Raw genomic sequence first — 24,064 nt, forward strand, 5'->3', positions numbered from 1 at the left:
ATGGGTCTTGTCCAATCCACATTTCTGTTTTCAAAGGTCTGACCTTTCCAACTGTGCAACACACAGTAACATAGGGCAGAATTTTACGTCACTTGGGCAGGCATGCGCCCGATCTGAACAGATGTGAAATAGCGTGAGATGATGTTGGGTGAGTGTCCCGACATCATCCTGCGCGTGAGTAATCTTCAGGTCAACAGGCGCGCGCGCAGCAGTAGGAAGCATGTACGCCGACAATTAAGCGGGCAATTAAGCCTTTAAGGAGGCAATTGAAAACAATTTTTTGTGGCCCCGTCCAATTTTACGGTTGGTGGAAGGGCTAATTGGCCAGGCAGCCTTTATATATTTGCTCAAACCTTGATCCAGGGCAGGATGAAATCTCCATGGGGAAATAAAAGAAAAAGATATCTGGGGAGAGTTTTTCTTTATGAGGTACACTTTCAGATGCTTGATTGTGCTGCATGGACATATTTTGCAGCATTTTTATTCTTTTGTTTATTATATGGAGGTCTGCAGCTCCCTGAGGCAGCTGTCTGCCTTCAGGGAGCTCAGTGGAAATGCTCACCAGCACCCATGGTGACATCGGCGCCTGCCCTCTCCCCGTCCCCACCAGCAGCGTTGAGCCTTTATCAGTGTGCGGTTCATGCTGGCTGGCCATTAATTGGCCAGCCAGCATGAAATCACAGTCGGGGCCGATTGCAGTTGGGGGTCCGTTTCCTGTCCACTCCCGGTCCCACGATCGTGCGTGCCCGACGAGCGAAAAATTCAGGCCATAGTATCTGCTCCATACTCAGAGACCTGCTTAAATACCAGTATCTGTTCCAAAAATGCCAAACAGAAAATTGTTCCAGTCGGAGAGAGCCTTTGTTTTCACTTTACATAAATTCTCAGTGTGAACTGTCAAAAAGAAAACACAGCTGATCCAACACTGATGCAATCAGTTTTCTATTTACACTTTGCTTCAACAACTTCAGGTCACATGGGCATTTCTTGAACCCTAATGATGCTATAATCAGGAAATAAATTAACCCTCTTTCAGAATACTCTCCAGCCCACTTTGGTCTTAAAGGAACACTGCACAAAACAAAGTACAGGCTTTTTCCGGCACATGGGTCATCACAAATGGTATGGGAAGGATGAAATGGCATGCCATGGGCATGGCATAGGAAGAGGGAGAGAGGGAGTGAATGGCATAGGAGGGAGAGAATGGCATAAGGGAGAGGGAATGATATGGGAGGAGGGGGTGGGCTGGCATGGGAAGTGGATGAGATGATGGAATTGGTTAAGTGTGGAAAAATGGCAAGGACAATTTACTTGGTACAACTTATTATTTGAAAGCTATTCTTTGTGCTGGAAAGGAAGATTCACTAGATTTGAATGAAGTAGCTCTGGAAAAGCTGTCAGGTGATTTCAGTGAATACATCAGTCTATAATCTCCAGAGTTTTGACACAGTCCAACTCCAATGGTCATGCCACCACACAAACTTAGAGTCAAGAAGAAGGCAGTTAGACTGTTGTAATGAAATTTGAATCCTATAAGACTTTGGAACAAGACTGGTGGTTAGGAAGCTGTTTTCTTTGATGATAAATGCTGAAATCATAACAGGCAGATTTCAAGGAAATAGAGTGTCTATTCTGCAAATAATATTGAGCCTATCAGACATAAACGCCCTTATTAACTCAGTAGAAAAGAGTACTCAATTAGACTTTCATATTTTACCACTGTAAACAAACCACAAGGCAAGTCTCTTGACAAGATTTGTATTTATATTCTTAGGCCTGTTTTTACACATGGGCAGTTCTATGTAGCTTTTTCCAGAGTGAGAAATTTTGATTTGGTAGGGAGGCAGTTCCAGGATTTTGACCCAGCAACAGTGAAGGAACGGCAATATAGGTCAAAGTCAGGATGGTGTGTGAGTTTCGAGGGGAGCTTCCAGGTGGTGGTGTTCCCATGTGTCTGCTGCCCTTTTCCTTCTAGGTAGTAGGAGTCACTGGTTTGGAAGGTGCTGTCAAAGGAGTCTTGGTGAGTTGCTGAAGTGCATCTTGTCGATGGTGCACACTGCTGCTACTGTGCGTCGGTGGTGAAGGGAGTGGATGTTGAAGGTGGTAGATGGTGTTCTAATTAAGTGGACTGATTTGTCCTGGATGCTGTGAAGCTGCTTGAGTGTTGTTGCAGCTGCACTCCTCCAGTCAAGTGAAGAGTATTCCATCACACACCTGACTTTTGCCTTGCAGATGGTGGACAGGCTTTGGAAAGTCAGGATGTGAGTTACTCACCTCAGAATTCCCAGCCTCTGACCTGCTCTTGTAGCGAAAGTATTTATGTGGCTGATCCCATTAGGTTTTTCATCAATGGTAACCCCATGGTTGTTGATAGTGGTGGATTCAGCGATGGTAATGTCATTGAATGTCAAGGGGTGATGGTTAGATTTTCTCTTGTTGGAGATGGTCATTTCTGGCACTTGTGTGACACGTATATTGCTTGCCACTTATCAGCCCAAGCCTGAATATTGTCTAGGTCTTGCTGCATTTGGACATGGGCTGCTTCAGTACCTGAGGAGTCGACAAATGGTGCTGAACACTGGGCAATCATCAGCGAACTACCCCACTTCTCACCTTATATTGGAAGGAAAGTTATTGATGAAGCAGGTGAAAATGTTTGGGCCAAGGACACTACCCTGAGAACTCCTGCAGTTATGTCCAACAACCACAACCATACTCCATTGTGCTATGTATGACTCCAACCAGTGTTCCCATTGGCTCCAGTTTTGCTAGGGCTCCTTGATGCCACACTTGGTCAAATGCTGCCTTGATGTCAAGGGCAGTCACTCTCACCTCACCTCGGGAGTTCAGCTCTTTTGTTTATGTTTGGATTAAGGCTATAATGAGGTCAGGAACTGAGTGGCCATTAGCAGAACCCAACCTGAATGTCAGTGAGCAGGTTATTGCTGAGTAAGTACCGCTTGATAACACTTTCAACAACCCCTTCCATCACTTTGCTGCTAATCGAGAGTAGACTGATGGGGTGGTAATTGCCCAGGTTGGATTTATCCTACTTTTTGTCGACAGGACGTACCTGGGCAATTTTCCACATTGCCCGATAGATGCCAGTTATTGTAGCTGTACTGGAACAGCTTGGTTAGAGGCGTAGCTAGTTCTGGAGCACAAGTCTTCACTATTGCCGGAATATAGTCAGGACCTATAGCCTTTGCGTATCCAGTGCCTTCAGCCATTTCTTGATATCACATGGAGTGAATTGAATTGGCTGAAGACTGGCACCTATGATGCTGGGGGCCTCAGGAGGAGACCAAGATGGATCATCCACTTAGCACTTCCGGCTGAAGATTGACACAAATGTTTCAACCTTATCTTTTGCACTGAAGTGTTGGCTGTCCCGTTATTGAGGATGGGGGTATTTCTGGAGCTTCCCCTCTAGTTAGTTGTTTAATTGTCCACCACCATTCACAACTGGATGTGGCAAGGCTGCAGAGCTTAGATCTGACCCGTTGGTTGTGGAATCACTTAGCTCTGTCTATTGCATGCTGCTTTTGCTGTTTGACATGCAAGTAGTCCTGTGTTGCAGCTTCAACAGGTTGACATTTCATTTCTTAGGTATGCCTGCCGCTGCTCCTGGCATGCCCTCCTGCACTCTTCATTGAACCAGGGTCGATCCCCTGGTTTGATGGTAATGGTAGAGTGAGGGCTATGGGAGGCCATGAGATTAAAGATTGTGGTTGTATACAATTCTGCTGCTGCTGGTGGCCCACAGCGCCTCATAGATGCCCAGTTTTGAATTGTTAGAACTGTTCAAAATCTATCCCATTTAGCATGGTGGTATTCTCAATGTGAAGACGAGACTTTGCCTCCACAAGGAATGTGCGATGGCTACTCCTATAAATACTGCTATGGGCAGATGCACCTGAGATAGGTGGATTGGTGAGGAAGAGGTCAGGTAGGTTTTTCCCTCTTGTTGGTTCCCTAGACTGGACACCTGCCACAGTCCAGTTTAGTTACTATGTCCTTTAGGACTCGGCCAGCTCAGTCTGTGGTGGTGCTACTAAGCCAGTCTCCGTGATTGACATGGAAGTCCTCATCCAAAGTACATTCTGCACTCTTGCCACTCTCAGTGATTCCTCCAAGTGGTGTTCAACATGGAGGAGTACTGATCCATCAGCTAAGTTGGGATGGGGGGTTGACGGGGGTGGGCGCAGTAGGTGGTAATCAGAAGTTTCCTTGCTTTCTTGCCCATGTTTGAACTGATTCCATGAGACTTCATGGGGTCCAGAGTCGATATTGAGAACTGCCAGGGCAACCCACTCCTGATTGTATATCGCTATGCTACCACCTCTGGTCGGTCTGTCCTGTCGGTGGGACAGGACATACCCAGGGATGGTGATGGTGCCATCTGGGACGTTGTCAGTAAAGTATGATACTGTGAGTATGACTAATTCAGTCTGTTATTTGATTAGTCTGTGAGACAGTACTCCCAATTTTGACACAAGCCCCAGATGCTACTAAGGAGGAATTTTCAGGGTTGTTTCCAAGTTTGCTGATGATACAAACCTAGGTGGGAAAGTAAGCCAAAAGGAGGATGCAAAGAGGTTAAACAGGTTAATTGCATGGGCAAAAATGTGGCAAATGGAATCTAATGTAGAGAAATTTGAAGTTATCCACTTTGGTCGGAAAAAATGGGAAAGATTTTTTTTAAGTGTTGGGAGATTTGGAAATGTTGTTATTCAGAGGAACCTGGGTGTCATTGTATTCAAATCAGAGAAAATTAACATGGGCAGCTACAGCAATCAATTAGGAAAGCAAATGGTATGTTGGCCTTTACAACAAGAAGATTGAAGTGTCAAAGTACATAAATCATACTACAATTATACAGAGCCTTGGTGAGACCACACCTGGAGTACTGTGTACAGTTTTAGTCTCTTTTCCTAAGGAGACTTGCCTTAGAGGGAGTGCACTGAAGGTTCACTAGATTGATCCCTGGAACAGGAATGATTGTTCTGAGGAGAGGTTGTGTAGACTAGGCCGAGGTGAAGATTGAGAGGTGATCTAATTGGAGCATATAAAATTCTTAAGGGGCTTCAGAGGGTTGGTGCTGGGAGGAAGTTGGCCCTGGCGGGGGAGTCTATAACTGGGTGAACGCAGTCTTGGAATAAGGGGGTGAGTGACTTTTTAGGACTGAATCTTTGAAATCCTCTACCCACAGGAACGGTGGTTGCTCAATCATTGAATACATTCAAGACAGAGATTAATAGATTTATGGATACTAAGGGAAGTAAGTGATTTGTGGATCAGATGGGAAACTGGATTTGAGGTAGAAGATCAGCCATGTTCTTACTGAATGGCGATTCAGGCCTGGGAATGAGCTGCTCCTATTTCTTATGTCCTTATGTCCAGCACCTTTGCCTAGCTCTTGGTCATGTTATTCTTGTGCTGTTGACCCATGCTCCAGCTATAGGTTGTGCAGGTTGGGGGCAGTGGCAGCAAAATAAGACCATTTTCATTTACAGCACGGTAACATACATCAGAAGGATGCCAATTTCATTCACATTTTACATTATGTTGCCATTCTTCAATTCTCAGACAGCAATAATTATATAATTCTCATTGCTGTAAGCCAGAGAGATTTGGTTGCAATCTGGTCTAGGCTTTTGTGGGAGCAAGGGATAGCCATAGTACTAATCCATTTAAAAACTTTCAAACACCAAATTCAAAATTTTCAAAATCAAATGCTGGCCCCATCACCAATCCTCCCCCAGAGCATCAGCAGAACCTGACGACAAGGCTAGAAAGGCAAGAAATAAGAATAATTTAAAAAAAGATGGGAAAAGTAAATTATCAAAGCTAAATGGTAACTCAGCAGGAATCTTTGAGTTTCTTATTTATCACAGGTGCTGGTTGTTCACCACAAACATTTCTCAAATGGAATGTCAAAATTCGCATTTCAGTGAGCGCAGATCAAATCAGGGTCAGTGTTGTAGGGTGGCCGAGTTGTACTATTAATGGTAGAGTTGAACTGCAGACACTTCTTGGGTGGAAACTTTAAGTTTATTCACAATATACTCAGCAGCAACTACACGTGTACTTTCAACTCCAACTCTATCTCTACACTGACTGCAGAGGTAGCCCATGCTACTCTCCTATTGGTTACTACAGATCATGTGATCTTCCTTAAGCAATATTATTCTTAAAGGTACATTACACACTAAATAAAACCATAATGAATACATTCCTCCCCTTTTAACTTGACTATACATATTATATTTACAAGTATATATTTTTCAAGACAACAAAATATTTACACTGGGTAAGGAATTTACAAGTTCAGTCTTTCAGATGGTTTCCTGGTACGTGTGGAATGTTGCAGCTCCACAACTTCAGATTCTTTGTCAGGAACCTCCTTGTCCAGAGTTGCCTGAACATCAGGTGCTTCAGTGGGCACTTGCAGTTTTGTATCCTGAACTCTAACAGGAACATCAGACATGTCAGTCCTGGGTTGAGTATCCTCAACAGGAAATGCAGACCCGGTCATGGTCACTGGTGGAACCAAATCTTGGTGATTTCTCTCTCTCTTCCTTAAATGGTCCATATATTTACGGATGATCTGGCCTTCCACCTCCATGTGGTAAGAAAGAGGTCCATTCACTGCATTTATTTTACCCAGTAACCACTTTGGTCCTTCCCCGAAGTTTTTCACGTATACCGGCTCTGCCACAGTAATTTTCCTCTCACGACTGATGCCAGTCAGGTCTAGTTTTCTGGCTTCCCTGACTCCTTTCCACCTTCCCCTCTAAATTCTGCATTACTAAGCTCAATCTCATCCTGAGACGGTGTTTCAACAATAACTCAGCAGGTGTGACATCTATTGTTGTATGAGGGGTAGTCCTATAATGTAAAAGAAAGCGTGCTAGCTTGGTTGTCAAGGAATCACCAGTTAGCTTTTTCATGCCTGCCTTGAACGTTTGAACTGCCCTTTCGATCAGTCCATTTGAGGAGGGGTGGTACAGTGCAGTTTTCATATGAGTAACACTGTTGAGTCTGATAAACTGTTGAAACTCAGCACTTGTAAATGCTGTGCCCTTATCGGAAACAACTATTTCTGGTAATCTGTGAATGGCAAAACTCTGATGTAGTTTCTCAATTGTAGCGCCCAATGTTGGTGACTTCACTTCACATACATCCAACCATTTTTATTGGGCATTGACAATGAGCAGAAATATTGTTCCCATGAAAGGTCCAACGTAGTCAATGTATAACTGCACACAGGGTCCACCTGGCCACCCCATGGGTGTAATGGAGCTAACACTGACAACTTTTGTAGTTGCTGACATTGCCCACAGTGCTTTCCTAAACTCTCTATTTCCAATCCATCCCCGGCCACCATAGATAGCTGCGTGCTATGGTCTTCACTGGGGAAATTCCTGGATGGGCACTGTGTAGTTCAATTCTAAGTGGCTCCCTTCCTTTTGGAGGAACTATCACTCATGCTCCCCACAATAAGATGCCATCCTGGCTGGTTATTTCATGTCTTCTGTTGAAGTACGGTTTCATTTAATCAGATACGGGCTCCTGAGACTAACCATGTAGCACTTGTTCTTGCACTTGAGATATGACTGGGTCCCAGCTTGTCCAGTCTCTGATCTGTTGAGGGCATAGCGGCGTGGAATCCAAGAAATTTAACAGTAAGGCAAGTTCCTGTGGAACTGGGACGTGCTCATCATTTTCTTGTAAAGGCAAATGACTAAGGGCTTTGGTGTTTGCGATTTGATTGCCAGGCCTATTTACGAAGGTATATTCGTATGTTGCCAGAATTAAGGCCCATCGTTGTATTCTTGCTGAAGCTATGGGTGGTATACCTTTTCCTCATTAAACAAACCTAACAGTGGTTTGTGCTCTGAAACGATTGTAAAATAGCGGCTGTGTACGTACTGGTGAAATTTCTTGACACCAAAGATGATGGGCAGGCCTTCTTTTGCTTTCTGTGAGTATCCCTTTTCTGCTGTGGTGAGCGTCCCTGGTACATAACCTATTGGCCGTTCCATGCTGTCATTCATCCGATGAGAGAGCACTGCTCCCACTCCATAGGGAGATGCATCACATGTCAACATCAATTCTTTCATCTGGTCATAGTGCACTAATAGGTTGGATGAGTGCAACAATTGCTTCACCTTTATCAAAGCTTCTTTCTAGGGCACCTCTCAAGAACAACGTTGGTTCTTTTTGGGTAGAGAATGGAGGGGGGCCAGCACTGTGGACAAATTGGGTAAGAATTGCCCATAATAGTTGATCATTCCTTGGAGTGGTTTGAGCTCTGAGGTGTTCTTTGGCGCAGGTGCCTCTCTTATGGCTCTCACTTTCTCCTCAACTGAGTGGAAACCTCATCAATCTACCCGGTGACCCAAATAGATTACCTCCCTCGCTTAGAACGTGCGCTTTTCATTTTTTGGAGGCACTCCAGCTTGCAGGAAACATTTTAAGACTTCTTCTAAGTTTGTCAAATGCTTATTTTCAGTGAAACCTGTCACCAATACATCGTCCAAATAGACAACAACCTGGGGCAGTCCCTGCAGTAAGCTGTCCATTGTTCCCTGAAAGATGGCACAAGCTGAGGAGATGTCGAAAGGCAATCGTGTATACTGGTACAACATTTTGTGGGTATTAATTGTGACAAATTCCTGGGAGGCATTATCCAATTCTAGTTGTTGATAAGCATGACTCATGTCAAGCTTGGTATACATTGTTCCTCCTGCCAGTTTGGCATACAGGTCTTCGATTTTTGGTTTGGGGTACCTGTCCAGTTTGTTACTTTGTTATTTGTCAGTTTGTAGTCCCCACAAATTTGGACGCTTTGTTTGGGTTTAAGCACAGGAACTATGGGTGCTGCCCACTCTGAAAACTGTACAGCTTGTATAACACCCAGTTTCTCTAGTCTGTTCAGCTCAGCATCAACGTTTTCTCTCAGGGCGTATGGCACCGGTCTCACCTTCATGAAGGAGTTGCTTCCTGATCTACATAAATCTTGGCCTGCAGGCCTTGGATTTTACCCAGTTTGTCCTTTAAGATGATAGCATACTTTTTAAGTAGTTCTGGTAGCCCACTTGCTCTCAGCTGAAAGATTTTAGACTATTCTACCTTAATCTCCTTTAAACAATCTCACCCCAAGAGGCTTGGTCCTTCACCTGCTACCACCATCATGGGTAGCTGTGCCAATTGGCTTCCTTAATGGACAGTTACTCTGCTTATGCTTTTTACTTGAATGTGTATGTTTTTAGCTTGGCAGCTGTTCATTCCAAGTTTAGTTGATGTTCACCATTTTTCAAATATCTGAGAGTATATTCCCCAATTAATGTAGTGGAAGCTCCCATGCCTACTTCAATTTTAACAGGTTTGCCATTTACTTTCACCATGACATAAATTGGTTCTGTCTTTCCAACTTTCAGATTAAACAACGAGTAAACATCAGAGTTTTTTGTTTCAGGCTCTTCTTGAATCTTTCCTTGCACTGCCTCATTATATGTCCATTTCTATGACAATAGTAGCATTTGATTTTTTTAAACTGCCAATTGTTAAAAGACTGATTGTTTCCACCTCTATTAAATTTATTTTTTGATTTCACTGCTAAGTTATCTTTCTTTATTCTTCGGCTAGGGGGGGCTATTTCCTGCTTCTCGACAGAGTCTTGCTTTTTCGTGCCACTTTTGGCTGAGGTTTCTCGCCCAATGTGGAGGACGGTGCCGTTTTGCACACCCTGTATTGCTTGCAGCACTTTCCATGGCCAGCGCTATCTTTAGAACCTTCTTGAACCTCATTTCGGAAATAATCTTTTCTGAATAGTATCCTTTTCACACCGCATACTAAACAATCTCTGGGCATGTCATTCAGAATCATACCAAACTCACAATGTTCCATTAGCTGCTTCAGATTTGCCACATAGCATGCAATTGTCTCACCCGGGGCTCTATTTCGTGAATTAAGCCTGAATCATGACTGAGGGCTTGGGTTGAAAGTGACCCTTCATGAGTTTCACCAATTCATCAAAATTCTTTGAATCTGGGGCACTGGGTGCCATCCAATTTTGAATCAAACCATAGGTTTTGCTCCCACAAGTACTCAAGAGGATCGCTAACCTCTTCCCTTCCTCCCTAATCTCGCTCGCTTGAAAAAAGAATGTGAAGCGTTCTAAGTGTTGAGACCAATCATCTGTGGCTGGTTCAAAAGGATCAATTCACCCAAATTGTGGCATTTTGACAGAAGATAACTTTTCCAATTCTAACGTAGTTTGCTATTTACAATCACTGGGCGAGGTACAGTGCCGATTTCTTTTTAACTTGATTTCTTCTGTTCAATCCTGTTTTACCCTTGTCGCCAGTTTGTTGTAGGGTGGCTGAGTTGTGCTATTAGTGATAGAGTTGAACTGCAGACACTTCTTGGGTGGAAACTAAGTTTATTTATAATATACTCAGCAGCAACTACACATGTGCTTTCAACTCCAACTCTATCTCTACGCTGACTGCAGAGGTAGCCGCGCTACTCTGCTATTGGTTCTTACAGATCATGTGATCTTCCCTTACAAGTGTTATTCTTAAAGGTATATTACACACTAAATAAAACCATAATTACTACGTTCAGTGTATGTTTAAGATTTTACTGAAAATAAGATTATGAGGTATCGATTTTATTTTGAAATCAATATACTGCGGATGCTGGAAACCCGAAAGAAAAACAAAAAAATACTTGATAAACTCAGGTCTGGCACCATCTGTGGAGAGAGAAACAGAGGGCAGAATTTTGCGCTCATTGGGCGGGCGGCCTCCAACCCGATAGAGCATAAAATGACGTGCGATGATGTTGGGTGAGCATCCTGACATTATTGCACACTCGTGCGATATTTCGGCTGGTGGGCACGCGTGGGAGTAGGCAGCATGCCCGCCGTCACGTAACAGGTCTATTAAGGCCATTAAAGATCTAATTAAATGAAATTTTTCGCTGCCCGTCCAACCTTACGGTTGGTGGACAGGCAAAAAGGCCAAGCGGCCTTTGGCTATTTTGCGAAACGTCATCCACGGGCGGGGTGAGGTTTCAAGCAGTCATTAAACAAAAATTAAATTTTTTTCAAGCTCATTTCTAACATGTCCCTGACAGAGTGATGTGATGGGACATGTTATTAACATTTTTAACATCTTTCTTTTTTATTTTCAAAAATCTTCGTCTCCCTGAGGCAACTCTGTGCCTCAGGGGGCTTTCCCTGCGCACACCTCCGTGCATGCGCGAACTTCTGCCCCCACACAGGCAGCGCTGAGCGCTGCAGCACACGTTTCACGCTGGGCGGGCTTTAATTGGCCCACCAGCGTGAAATCGCATTCGGGCCCCGATCGCAGGCGGCGACCTCTTTCGCGGCCACTCCCAGGCCCACCTGCCCACTGTGTCTGCTTCAAAAGGTCAAAATTCTGCCCAGGGTTAACGTTTCAAGTCCGTATTACTCTTCTTCAAAGCTCTGAAGAATGATCATACAGACTCAAAACGTTAACTCTGTTTCTCTCTCCAATGATGCTGCAGACCTATCGATTTTATTTTGTTGATTTATGAGGTATCAATCTTGTTTAATTTGTGGAAGCATTGGACTTAGTATAGGTAATTTGTCCTTTGCTAAAAAGGAGTGTGATATTTCTGGTAGAAAGATCTGTGGACATTTGAATTTTTGCATTAAAAGGTCAGTTAAAATCAATTTTTGCTTAGTATATTTCTCCCCCTCATTAATCTAATTTGAAAAATGATCTCCAGTTTGCAATATTGGCTTATAGTAAAAAGCACAGCTCTACTTCTTGACTGAATTTTAATATGAACAATATATCAGCAAACTTCCACAAATCAGTTATTTCAATTTAAATGAAAACAGACAGAACTGAAGACTGAGAAGTTTACGACTGTAAGATTTTTAATGATAGCTCTTAGAGTTTCTTGGTAGTGCTCTTTTCATTCACACAAACCCTGAAGGCTGATTCCCGAATCAATCTGTCAGAATTTTTCATTATTTAAAGGATCCAACAGTCTATTGTCCTTCTGTTTAAATGCCTGTTCAGCCCACAATGGATATTCAGATTTTTTTTAAAGGTTTCTCACTGTAGTTATGTTAGGCTTTTTCCCTTATCTGCACTGTATTCTCTGTTGATATCAGTAGCTAATTAGCATTATTTTCTCTGGCCAGCTAATGAATTACCTATGCATTTGGAGATTTACTGCATGGAGCCAAAAATGATTCTGTTTCCTATTTTTTTTAATCATCTCCAATATTTCTATTATACAACTTCAAAGTATATGGAACATCATTTATATCAATTACTGTAGGGACAAGAACCAGGCACCTGGTCTAATGTTGAGAAACTACATGAATGTAGCCTCGGTAGTTAACCCTTATAACTGAATCTAACGTTACAGAAATGTTAAAAGTTAATTAATAAAGGTATAAATAGAAATTGTTTTTGTTTTAGTGACAATAGTTACTCCTGTAAGTGTGCTACATATCGAACACAGTTCCATATCTCAATGTACAATAGTGTAACCCAGGGATGTAGCAATAGCATTTTATTGACATCTGAACTGGATATTTATGCCTTTGACGTTTGTATTTCTTCAGTCTCTCTGCAGATGGACTGAATTAGCACTTGCTGAGATAAGATTTGATAAGAGTAGATATGCTGCTTTGAAGAGTATGCCGTCCTTTCTTATGTCAGTTGGTTATCTTATTTAAACAAATGGTCATCTAACAGTTTCTCCAGTACTTCTAACTTTACCTAAAGCTTCCACTGCTCTTTCTTCCAAAGCCTATCTCTACAGTGAGCTTCCTATCTCTTTATATCTCTCCGAGAGCAGAGAGACCTGGATTAAAGGACCGTTCAGACACAATGGGTGTGAGGTGTTTTCTCCTTAATTACCCTGACAAGCAAGAAAAAAATTTATAGTGCCTGGGGAAAGTAGCTTTCATTTCTTTTAGGAACCACCTTGCACCTAGAGGCCATTTTTAAAAAAAGGAGTGGAAGAACATATTGCTTTAAAAGAGTAATGAAAGTAACTCCATTGTATATAAATCCTTTACGCGGTAAAATAATCCAAAAGCCCTGAACGTGACAACAGATAATGCGCAAATCATCTCATGCACATTTCTTGTAACCTACACTTGTCTGCTGTCTAAATGTTTCAGTAATATTCAGCTCTCCAGTAAATTTGCAGCCAATTTCAGCTATTTCTAAGTTAAACATAAAAATCCTCTGCTGTCCTCACCAAACAGAATTAAACAAAAATAAGAAACACACAAAATAAAAGAAATAAACACCTGCACTAAATATGAACTGGAAATAACTGCAAAAAAAAAATCGATCATCTGTGCCTTTAAGAGCTCCATCACACATGAAGCTTCCCTTAAACCCACTCCAGATTGATGAACACAATGATCCCATCCTAAACCGATAGAAATTTTGCTGTATTGCATTTAAATCCATTTAAGTCCACTCTAATATTTAAATTAAGCTCTTGAATGTTCAGATGGCTGGAAGGTCACATGTGCTGGACAATGGTAGAAATACACATAGTCCCCACCCAATTTCCAATTCACCAATAGTCTGTCCCACACCTGCAGCAGCAGCCATGGCAACTGATCATAAAATCCCACCAGAGGATGCTCTACAGCAGAGGCTGAATCTTCGAAGCACAATTAATGAGTAGGCAGTATTTGATTAGATTGACATTTGACTCATACAGAATGATGAGTAAGCATTATGTGCAAATCCCAAGCTAATTTGGATTTCTTGCAAACCTTAAGAATACATCATTTATGTCTTACACCAATTTCCTCCTCATCTGCCTCTCTTGCTTTCCGCTCTACTTCAGTTATTCTCCTTCATTTCACCATCTTTCTCTTCATTTTCCCTCCTCCTCCATTTCACTCTCTCATTCCCTGACTGTTCCTTCACTTTTATCTTTCTTTTTTCACTCATTCCCTTCTCCTTCGCACAGGTTCACAAACTTCTCTTTCTTCCTCATCAGTCACACTCTCTTTCTTTACCAACCATTTACTCCTTCACTTCACACTGTCTCACCATTACTTTAATCTCCCCTTTTCCTCTTTGCACTCTCTGCTCCTTCACTTCTCTCCTTCTCTCAGGCAGATGGGTGGATGTGACAGCACTGAGACTCAGGCAATTGATTGATGAGGGCACTGGCACTGAGCTCTGCAGTATTGTGGATTCATAACAAGAGAGGGAAAAAGGCACTGCCAGATGCCATCTTGCTGTGCACCAGCTAAGAAAGCCAACATGTTTTTTCTCTCAAGTTTATTTAAATTCCTGCAATCCCATAGGGTTTTCCAGAGTTGAGCACATTTCATTAACAGCACTAACTCATCTAATTTATTTGTATGGGAGGAATCAGTTAGGCGGGAGCTCCACTAGCTAGATGAATATAGAAAGCAGAAATGTTCAGCCTTTTTAATGTGTGGCCTCGAAATATCCATAGGAATGGAAGACAATGAATAACATTCCCATTGAAGTTACTTAACATAACATGGTGTGTGTGAGGTTATGAACAACACTGGGGTTATTGTGTTGCTTATCCTATGTGGATGGAAACCTAGGTAGATTTAGTTGTGACATTGTTACATGACTAATATTGCTTCTCCATCTTTTACAAGTTCACAACTACCACATTTCTTTCAGCGACTTTGCTTCCAATTTCCACCCTTCCCTCACCTTCACCTGGGACTCCTCCCTTCCCTTCCTCAGTTTTTCTTTTGCCATTTCTGGGGGTAAGGTATTGAGAAATATCCACTATAAGCTCGCTGATATCTGCAGATACCTTGACTACACCTGCTCCCACTCCACTTCCTATTCCGTTCTTTCAGTTTCTTTGCCTCCATCACTTCTGTTTTGATGATGTAACCTTTCATACCAGTGTTTCCAATTTGTCTTCCTTTTTTCTCAGGCGTGGATTCATGTGGTTGACAGTCTCTCCCTCCCAGAGCCATATCCTCACTTCCCACCTCATCAACATCCATATTCAATGGATCATCCTCTGCCATTTCCACCATCTCCAGTAGAGTTCCCCTTTCAACATTCCAAAGGGACCATTCCCTCTACAACAGCCTGATCCACTCCTCAATCACCCATAACATCCCTTTCTTTCCCACAGCACTTTTCCATGAAAGTGCAGGAAATGCAATTTATACTTTTTACTTCCACCTTTATCACCATCCAAGGTCCTAAACATTCCTTCCAAGTGAAACAGCAATTTACTTGTACTTCTTTCAATTTAGAATACCATATTCACTGCTTATGATGTGGTCTTCTCTGTACAGAATCACAGCATCACAGAATCACTGAATTGTTACAGCACAGGAGGTAGCCATTTGGCCCATCATGCCTGCACCAGTTCCCTTAGTGCCATTTTTCCACCTTCTCACCGTAACCCTGCACATTCTTCCTTTTCAGATAACAATTTAATTCTCTTTTGAATGCTTCGATTGAATCTGCCTCCACCACGCTGTCAGGCAGTGCATTCCAGACTGTAACCACTCACTGCTTTAAAAAGTTTCTTTTTCATATCGCTTCTGCTTCTTTTGCCTAACACTTTAAATCTATGCCCTTTCATTCTCGATCCTTTCACGAGAGGAGACATTCTCTTCCTATCCACTCTATCCAGACCCCTCATGATCTTGAATAGCTCAGTCAAATCTTGGGGAGATCAAACGCAGATTGGGTGATCACTTTATAGAACACCTTCATTCAGTCCGTAAGAGTGACCCTGAGCTTCCAGTCACCTGTCATTTTAGTTCTCTATCCCATTTCCATTCTGAACTCTCTGTCTTGGCCTCAATGTCTTGTTCCAATGAAACTTAACATAAGCTCAAGGAACAGCACCTCACCTTTTGAACAGGCACTTGATAGCCCTCTGAACTCAACACTGATTTCAACAATTTCAGATCGTAACATCTGTCCCCATATTTTCAGATGGCAGCTGTTGGCAATGATGCTCCTATTGCTACTTATTCCTCCTCTAGACCCATCTTTTGTTTCTTTACCTGTTCCATAAGCATCTCCTTTTGCCTTCCACCATTAACGTTGTTAATTTAATCTCTTCTGCCTTCACCGTATCAAAGACCGAATTCTTGCTAAGCTGCACATGTGCGCAGCCATGCAGCAACCTGGAAGGTACCATGCAGGCCTTCTCCCAATTAAGCATTGCGCGTGCGTGAGCATTCAAAAAATTTAAATTTATTATAGATTGAAAAAACTGGATGCGGACTACATTAATATTTTACAGGAAACATCATTACAAACCTTCTTGTTTATTCTTTTCCAGCTCTCCCCGCTTTCTCTGCCTCTGTATTTGCTCAAAATGTGTCGTACCTCTTATGTTTTCCACTTCTGACAAAAGGTCACCAACCTGAACTCAAATTATTTCTCTCTGCACAGTTGTAGCTTGGCCTGAGTATATAAGGATTATCCTGTTTTTATTGCATCCGGCAGATGCAGTATATTTGCTTTTGCGACACACTTCTTATTTCCCAACATTTCTTCTTTCAAGTATTGCATGCAGTGCACTAATCAATTAGAAACGTCAAGCAAGCAGAAACGAGAGTGTTATGAAATGCACTTTCTTTTTTAATAATGATGTTTCAAACAGATCAGAAGCAGGTGAAGCTTGGAAAACAGAAGAGCACTTGATAGTTGACACAGATGAGAGCTTGCTTCTGCCTCTTTTGAGTCTGAGCATGAATAAGATAAGAAAGGAAGTGAAAAATCACAGCTAGGACTGGGAGAAAGTAAAAAAAAAAAACACATTGCACCTCATTAACACAGGGACAGACAGTAATGAAGAATGCTCTAATAGAACAATCAGTCTTGACCAAGTGTTAGAATTAATTTGTCAGTGTTTTGAACTTTTCTTCCAATTGACACCCTAGAAGATATGTTAGGCACATGAATGAAGGAGTTATGTATGACTTTCACTCCAATCATTGTTCAGAGCCCCTCGGCTTTAATCTTATTTTATTACATTTGCCTCATTTTTCTGGTTTCTAAAATATAGCTGGAGTCAGTGAACATTCCCAAACAGTAATCCACATTGCGAAATTCAGTCAGTCAAGGGTTAGACAACGAGAATCCCATCAGAAGGAACTCTGCCATCTGGCACAGTACCTCACAGACCAGTCAAATATTCAAGTAGAGGGAGCACTACAGCATCCTATACCACAGTCCAAACAGCAGATAACAAGTATCCCACTAGGAGGAGCTCAAGAGTAGCCCAGGGAACTCCTCAAACCCCAGATAGGAAGAGGTCCAGCAGAAGGGGTTCCACAGTGGCTGCATAATACATTTCATACCAATATTTACATGCAAAAGAATATTTAAAATAAACTGTATTAAAATGACACAGCAGCACTGCAACTGATAATCATTGACAAAGAAAATATATAACAAATGTACAAGTAAAAACCCTCCATTAACGTAAAGAAATGGAAAGTAGCAAAGCCCACAGTAAATACATAATCTAATGGTAGTAATGATGCATAGGAGGGTACCTATTGTGGATTTTAGATCACCAGTGTTTATTGCAGGATTCATCTTCACCTTGTGCCAAAAATAAAAACCTATAATAAAGAGCACACATTTGAGTTCATTCTGTCTAACAAGCCAGTGTCCTGGATCCCTCACTGTCACGCTCTACTACATCTATTCTATTCTACTTCTGGTGTTTAAGCACCAGACACACTAATGAACAGGATTTTGTTGAACTTATGTATTTCTTCTTAAAATGAAAGCTCTCAATGTGTCCTTATCCGATATGTTATATTTACAGAGGGACCCTATCAACTATCCAATCACTACCACCATCTTGACTATTAGCAGTCAAAATTCTTTCATGCCATTAGATTCTGTAACTACCAACTATCTGCAGCACTAACTTATCTTTCAATGTATTTGTCGTCCAGTTTGTAGACTTCAATGTAACTGGATTACTGCACAATTTATATTCAATGTCATTGCACTTAAAATATTGAGCCAATGCTCATCTATCTGAGGGCTCTGTTTAACTCAGAGGACAGGACATGTGCAGGAACTGGACTCATGGTAGTGCATTAAGTTGGATTGCTTGAATAACCATTCATCTCTTATTTCCCTATTGAACTATTTAATTTACAAATAGTTTCTCAACTGAGGATCCTGTGCAGATTAGGACATGCACAAGACAAAGTCCAAATTTCAACCAGAATTCAAATATTACTGTATATTATATTCAACGTTTTGCCTCCCAATGTGCTGAGTTTAATTATTGTGTGCTGAAAGTGGCAGGGTTCAGTCTATTTCTACTCAATTTCCAACAATAGTTAACACAACAAGGAGTGACAAAAGGATGTTTGGTATTCCCAACTGCCCCTCAGTTTTCATTCTTACTCCTCTCAGTTACTCTCCTGGGATACAATTCCATGTAGTCATTCTTCCTGTATGAGCCTAGCCAACCGGTGGGCTTCCTGGTGCCTGACCCTATCCACATTGTTTGCCCAAATAGTGCACTTTCAGCAGGGGTTGCTGCATGGCAATCAGATACAGGGGTTTAAGACAACATTTCCCTCCCTAGGCCATGGGCACTGAAGCCAATTGCAGCATTGCATGCCACCCCAACAGAGATGGACTAACCCAGAAGAGGCAAAGTATTCAAGCTCTCAGTACCATACCAGCATGATTTACTTTAAACAGCATATCTAGTGAAGTCAAGCTTACTTACCTCTTACAGTGATTGTACTGGACTTTTTGGCAGGATTGCCCACATTGTTGTTAGCGAGGCAGCTGTACGCCCCAGCCTCATCAGCATTGATTGAGTGCAGCGTTAAGGTCCCTCCTTTTAACACACTTGTTTTAGGAAGCGGTCCAATAGCCTTGATCCAGGTTAAGGTGGGAGGGGGGTCCCCGCCAGTCGTGACACACACCATGGAAAGTGAATCCCCAGGGTTTACTACGATGTGCTCAGGAACCATCAGCTTGATGGAAGGGGAAGCTGCAAGCACAAAAGCAGTGAAAGAAATATGAACGTAGATATTTTCTCATCTTTTATCATAGCTGCAAAGAACACATCTTTATTCAAAAATTAAAATTTTATGTGGTGACAGACAGCTTAGTAAATGCCCGATAATTAGGTGGTCAGTCACTGAAAATGTACTCAATAGGGAGCATGTCTGTTTGCTGCAATGCATTCAACGCAAAGGTATTTGTTACATGTTAGTGAGAAAAAGCAATACAAAACAGTTCATTCATATTTTGAATTCTCTTTGCACAACAATATTGAACTGTCACTAATATTGATAGCTGCAAAGCCCAAGTACCAATGATACTGTAGGATATCAGTGGAGCCATTGTCACGAAACTACAATATTTTTCATAATATTTTTGTAGGCCTATGACGTGTGAGTGTGGATGGTGCTGTCTGTGTGACTGATTTAATTGAATTAGAGTCATATAGACTGCAAGGTTGAAATTATCAAAAGAGTTAGAGATAAAGCAGACTTTTGAAATGGAGGTGGATAAGCTCGATGAAGATTCCAAAGATAAGGTGTGAATGAAATTTGCATTTTTGGATAAGTGAAGGGGTTGATTAATTTTCAAAGGGATGATAGGATATTTACAACTAAGATAAGCAAGGTCAATCAGTATGTTTATTTTTCCCAAAGGTACTGACCATATTGGCATTATGAAATATTTTTATATTATGGGAAAAGTAAACTCCAAAAGACTTGTAGAACAATGGGATTTTACACATTAAAAAGAGAGAAACATATATAAAGAAGGATGGAAGGCTATGTGGAAGTGGCCATGTAACATCTTGAAAGGTACACCATGTAAAGCAGCCTTGGGGAAAAGCCTCTAGCCACTTTTGCAGAAGTCTGCTGTATCCAGTAACGAAAGTTGTGTTCAACAGCCTTTGGAATTTCACTGTTGAGTGGGTACGTGTGGTAAGCTTGCTTGATTGCTTATTTAAATTTAAAATCTATTTTAGACTGTTGCCTTAAAGCGGGTGTGTAGTTGGGAGTCAGGCTAATTGGGAATTTTGGGATTTGTTATAACACCAAGTAACTGTAATCTTATGTATGTGTTTAAATTATTTTCTTTTGTTAATAAATGTTTTAATTTAATTTTTAAAATCACTAAAGGTGTTTGTGGGCTCACTATTTCTGAATTCAGTGCACAAATCATCTCATAATAAATACAAATTACAAAACCATTGTGATAGCGTAGCCAAGTTTCCCTTATAGATTTGGTCTGCCTGGCATATATCACCCTGCTACATCGTAACATCACTCATTGATATTCCTGGTCACTGATGCCAGAGGGGCATCTCCAGACACACAAAATGAACCGTCTCCATCCCATAGAAAGAGGAAAACAACTTTAAATAGGACTATTTCTGCATCAGGTAAATGTGCTTTTAATAGTACTTCATAATAATTAGCTGGGAGTTTTTCATTTTACTGAGAGTACTACTGTATACCTTAGGTACTGCTTATGTACTCTTTATAGTAGTGCACATTGTTATTTCACACATTCTGTATTTGTGCAACATTGTACATTAATACAGGAGCAGCATGCTTTAGAATCTATGGGCAGCATGAAGGCCCTTTCCAGATCCACTACAATTGATGTCCCTGAAAGTGGTTTGACAGAAATGTTCTGTGGTTTCCTGCTGCACTATTGGTACACAACTGCAAGAACCCAGGCTGAATGTCAGGGCCCTGTGTAACCCATCATAATCAAATCCTAAGAGTTCCACCCCTATGCATTTGCAGAAACAATGTCAGTAATCCCAGCAACCATCACAATTTAAGTCCCATTTAGCTTGGGCAGCATTACTACAAAGGTTCTTGCCCTACTGAGCCTAAAGTGACTGATTAACAATTTCCATCCAGCCTACATAAGTATCTTGCCTGTCAATCATGATTATATTTTAAAGCACATCAGGGGACAAGGTTTTATACTAAAGATGGGTCTCAGTGGCTCTCTGCAAGTGGGCTGTATAAGAGGGGTGTTTCAGTGCATAGGTGGCGAACTGGGTTTCAAATGATATTTTCAAACCCTGTGCAACTGAGCTAATCGTCTATCATTGTAAATATTTGCTTCAATGTTCAAGATTGATTCTAATAAGAACAATAAAGGGTGCACTCAACAGGAATCACCTGGAAATTGCTGGTTTGAAACATGGTGGTCTCTGTCTATTTTTAGTCCTGATTTCTCAGTGGAGTGCTCTGGGCCTGCAGGGAATGCATGTCATTATTCATCTTCCCCATTGGTAATAATCAGGCTGGCTGGTGCATGTGGCATATGAAGGTCATCCTGCCTGAAGCGGCAGCTTGTTTTCCTACCAATAATGTTTCTGCACAGAGGCTCATAGAAAGATATTATTTGTCAGTAACTCATCTGGGTTTAGCATATTCACTGTAATTCAACAGCAGCTTTTCACCAGCCATGGAGGCAAAGCCAAGAGTCTAAACATCATACTTTATTTATTGAGTGCAGTTGGTTCCTAGGAACAACACGAATAGCCCATTCACCACATTCAGCTTGAAGACCGTTGCGGTGCCAACAAGATGAGAGGTGTGACTTTCCATTAATACTAAAAACTTGGTCAGGGCAGGCGCAATCAGCGCTACAATCTCATTACTGAACAGCAGTAATCACGCTTGAAAATGACAGTACTTCATTGACTATAAAGCCCTTTAAGATGTCTTGAGACTGTGAAATGTGCCATATAAACACAAGTTCTTTGTATTTCCTTTATTCATCGTGGCACCAATGATACGATTTTACCCACTTCTGCTTTCAAAGCTGCTAATGGGACAAGAAAAATACTGAGTGGATGCAGATACTGCACCTTTTGTGAAAGTCATTTTCACAGCAAAACAGCAAAAAAAAGCCGAGCCTGGGGATGATTTCCTCTAAGCTGTCAGAAATATTCTCCATATTTGTTCATTCCAACATGCCTCAAGCTTCCTATGTTTGTCACTACAACCTTTGCCATATTTTTTTTTGCAGTTTCATTATTTATCCTTGTCCCACAGGATATTAAGATTAGAAAAAGTCAAGAAACTCTTTCAGAACAAGAGCACAGTGCACAATTGCAATGAGTAGTTATGATGAGAGGATTGGCAAAGATGCATTGCTTCTTTTTTTGGGAAGTGGAGTGTGTGTGTTATGTAGCAGGTCAAAATCTCTACAGTATTTTGAGTACTCGCACCAATAAAAAGTACACACCACACTACTTTTCCTCACCTGTGTGCACAAAATACCGAGAATGCATATTTCCCCAAGATCAATAGACAAAGCAGTGGTCGACTCTGTTCCCCCTGAAGCTGATCCAATAGAAATTCAGAGGATATGCCTTGCTATATCTGCGCTGTGTATTGACAAACTAAACTGCCATCCCTGTTACTGTGGCAGCTCTGGATGCATCAGCAAGCTACCATGGCTGGTGCTAAGCTCCGTTATCAAGACTAATGAAAAGGTATTTGCATCAGTTCAGCTCATGGCACTCCAACAGCAAAGGCTTCTGTGAATTAGCATCCCGAGGGCCTTTGACCTCAGTAAATTACTCTGCCTGGAGTTAGAGAGGCCGCATAAATCAATAGAATAGATGCAAGCCATTCATGACAGGGAAAACAAACGCAGTGTATTGCTGATGGTAATGGTCTGTAGACTGCTTGGTATCACTTTCTGCTTCCAGAAACCCTTGTAACTCAATGCAGTACATAGTAGTACAAGGCTCATTTTTCACTATGTACATCTAATGTGACTCATTGAAAGCTTCCAGACCGCTGTTTGTTTGATGTTGCTTGGCACCTGTGTTGGGCCTCACTGCCAAGGTATGAGGCAGCAATTATAACAGAATGCCAATGCAGTAGCTTGCAAATTGTGGTCAGGTTTCTTTTGACAAAACAAATTAGGCAAAGACAGCACTATGAGAGGGCATGTGGTTATTATGGTAATAAAAATTCAACCAATACTAAGACTTCCTTCATTACAGTAATGAACCTTTAGCAGATAGTTATAATAATGAACCTGAAACATGTAAACAGAATTATCCTTTACCTTCAGACTGTAATAGCAATTTTACTGAAGGTCAGCTGATGATTAAGACTGTAGGCATAACCTTTTAACTTGCAAATAACCACTTAGCAACTTGAACTCCTGTAAGAATTATACAGAACAAGTTGTCTATAATGGCTTGGATTTTCCTGTGATTAGTGAAGGTAAGGTTTTCACTATTCACCTTGCTTACAGCTGCCCACATATTTTTTGCAGGCTTATCAAGTGCTGATTTCCAGTTATCCTGCGCCAATTTGAATTCAGTGTACTTTAGGATATCTGTGGTGTCTATGAACAGGACAAATAGTAGGGTGGCTGTTCAACCAATCGGATTGAAGAATCCCCATTGACACACACACACAGACACAGAGTAAAGTAGGAAGTAAAACAGAAGATATAAATGATATTTAAAGCATTGTACATGAAAAGAAGTAAAGATTGAGACGTGAAAATGGGATTAAGGGAGAGGCATGAAAGAGAAAAGCAGAAAAATTAAAAACACATTAATTTTCTCCTAAGGGAGTGAAGCCTCACACTTAACAGATTATTTTTTTCAGGGTCAGAGAAGTTGTTCAGTAATAATGATCACTTCACAGAAGTGAAAAACAGTTTGGACCAGAACTCTTATTTCCCAGTTTTTTACTGGTGTTCCATTTTAAGGTATACAAGACCTGTTTGGACCAGTATTCTTATTTCCCAGTTTTTACAGTTTTTTCCTTCTGGGTTATTATGCCATTAAAAACTCAGTTACTCCTGACTGAACAAACCCTAACTTTTGCATCTGCCTCCAGTGTGAGATTCCTGGGTGATTTGTCTAAATTCACACCGTGACAGTGACCTCTGCAAATTCCATCAGCAAAGACCGCAACAGCGCACCCTGTGGACGAGCAGGATATCGCTGCAACATCGAGACTTCTGAGTTAACTGCACATGTG

General features: G+C 41.5%; 1 protein-coding gene across 2 annotated transcripts in view; it reads right to left on the bottom strand.

Annotated features, from left to right (window-relative positions):
• Positions 1–24,064, bottom strand: part of mdga2a (MAM domain containing glycosylphosphatidylinositol anchor 2a) — a 918,070-nt gene that overhangs the window by 530,363 nt on the left and 363,643 nt on the right. For both annotated transcript variants that reach the window (XM_078562337.1, XM_078562336.1), the window contains exon 6: positions 18,784–19,053. In XM_078562337.1, the coding sequence (XP_078418463.1) occupies positions 18,784–19,053 (270 nt within the window). The remainder of the gene's footprint in view (positions 1–18,783; positions 19,054–24,064) is intronic.

The sequence above is a fragment of the Cetorhinus maximus genome, chromosome 18 (assembly GCF_964194155.1).
Source record: "Cetorhinus maximus chromosome 18, sCetMax3.hap1.1, whole genome shotgun sequence".
NCBI lineage: Eukaryota > Metazoa > Chordata > Chondrichthyes > Lamniformes > Cetorhinidae > Cetorhinus > Cetorhinus maximus.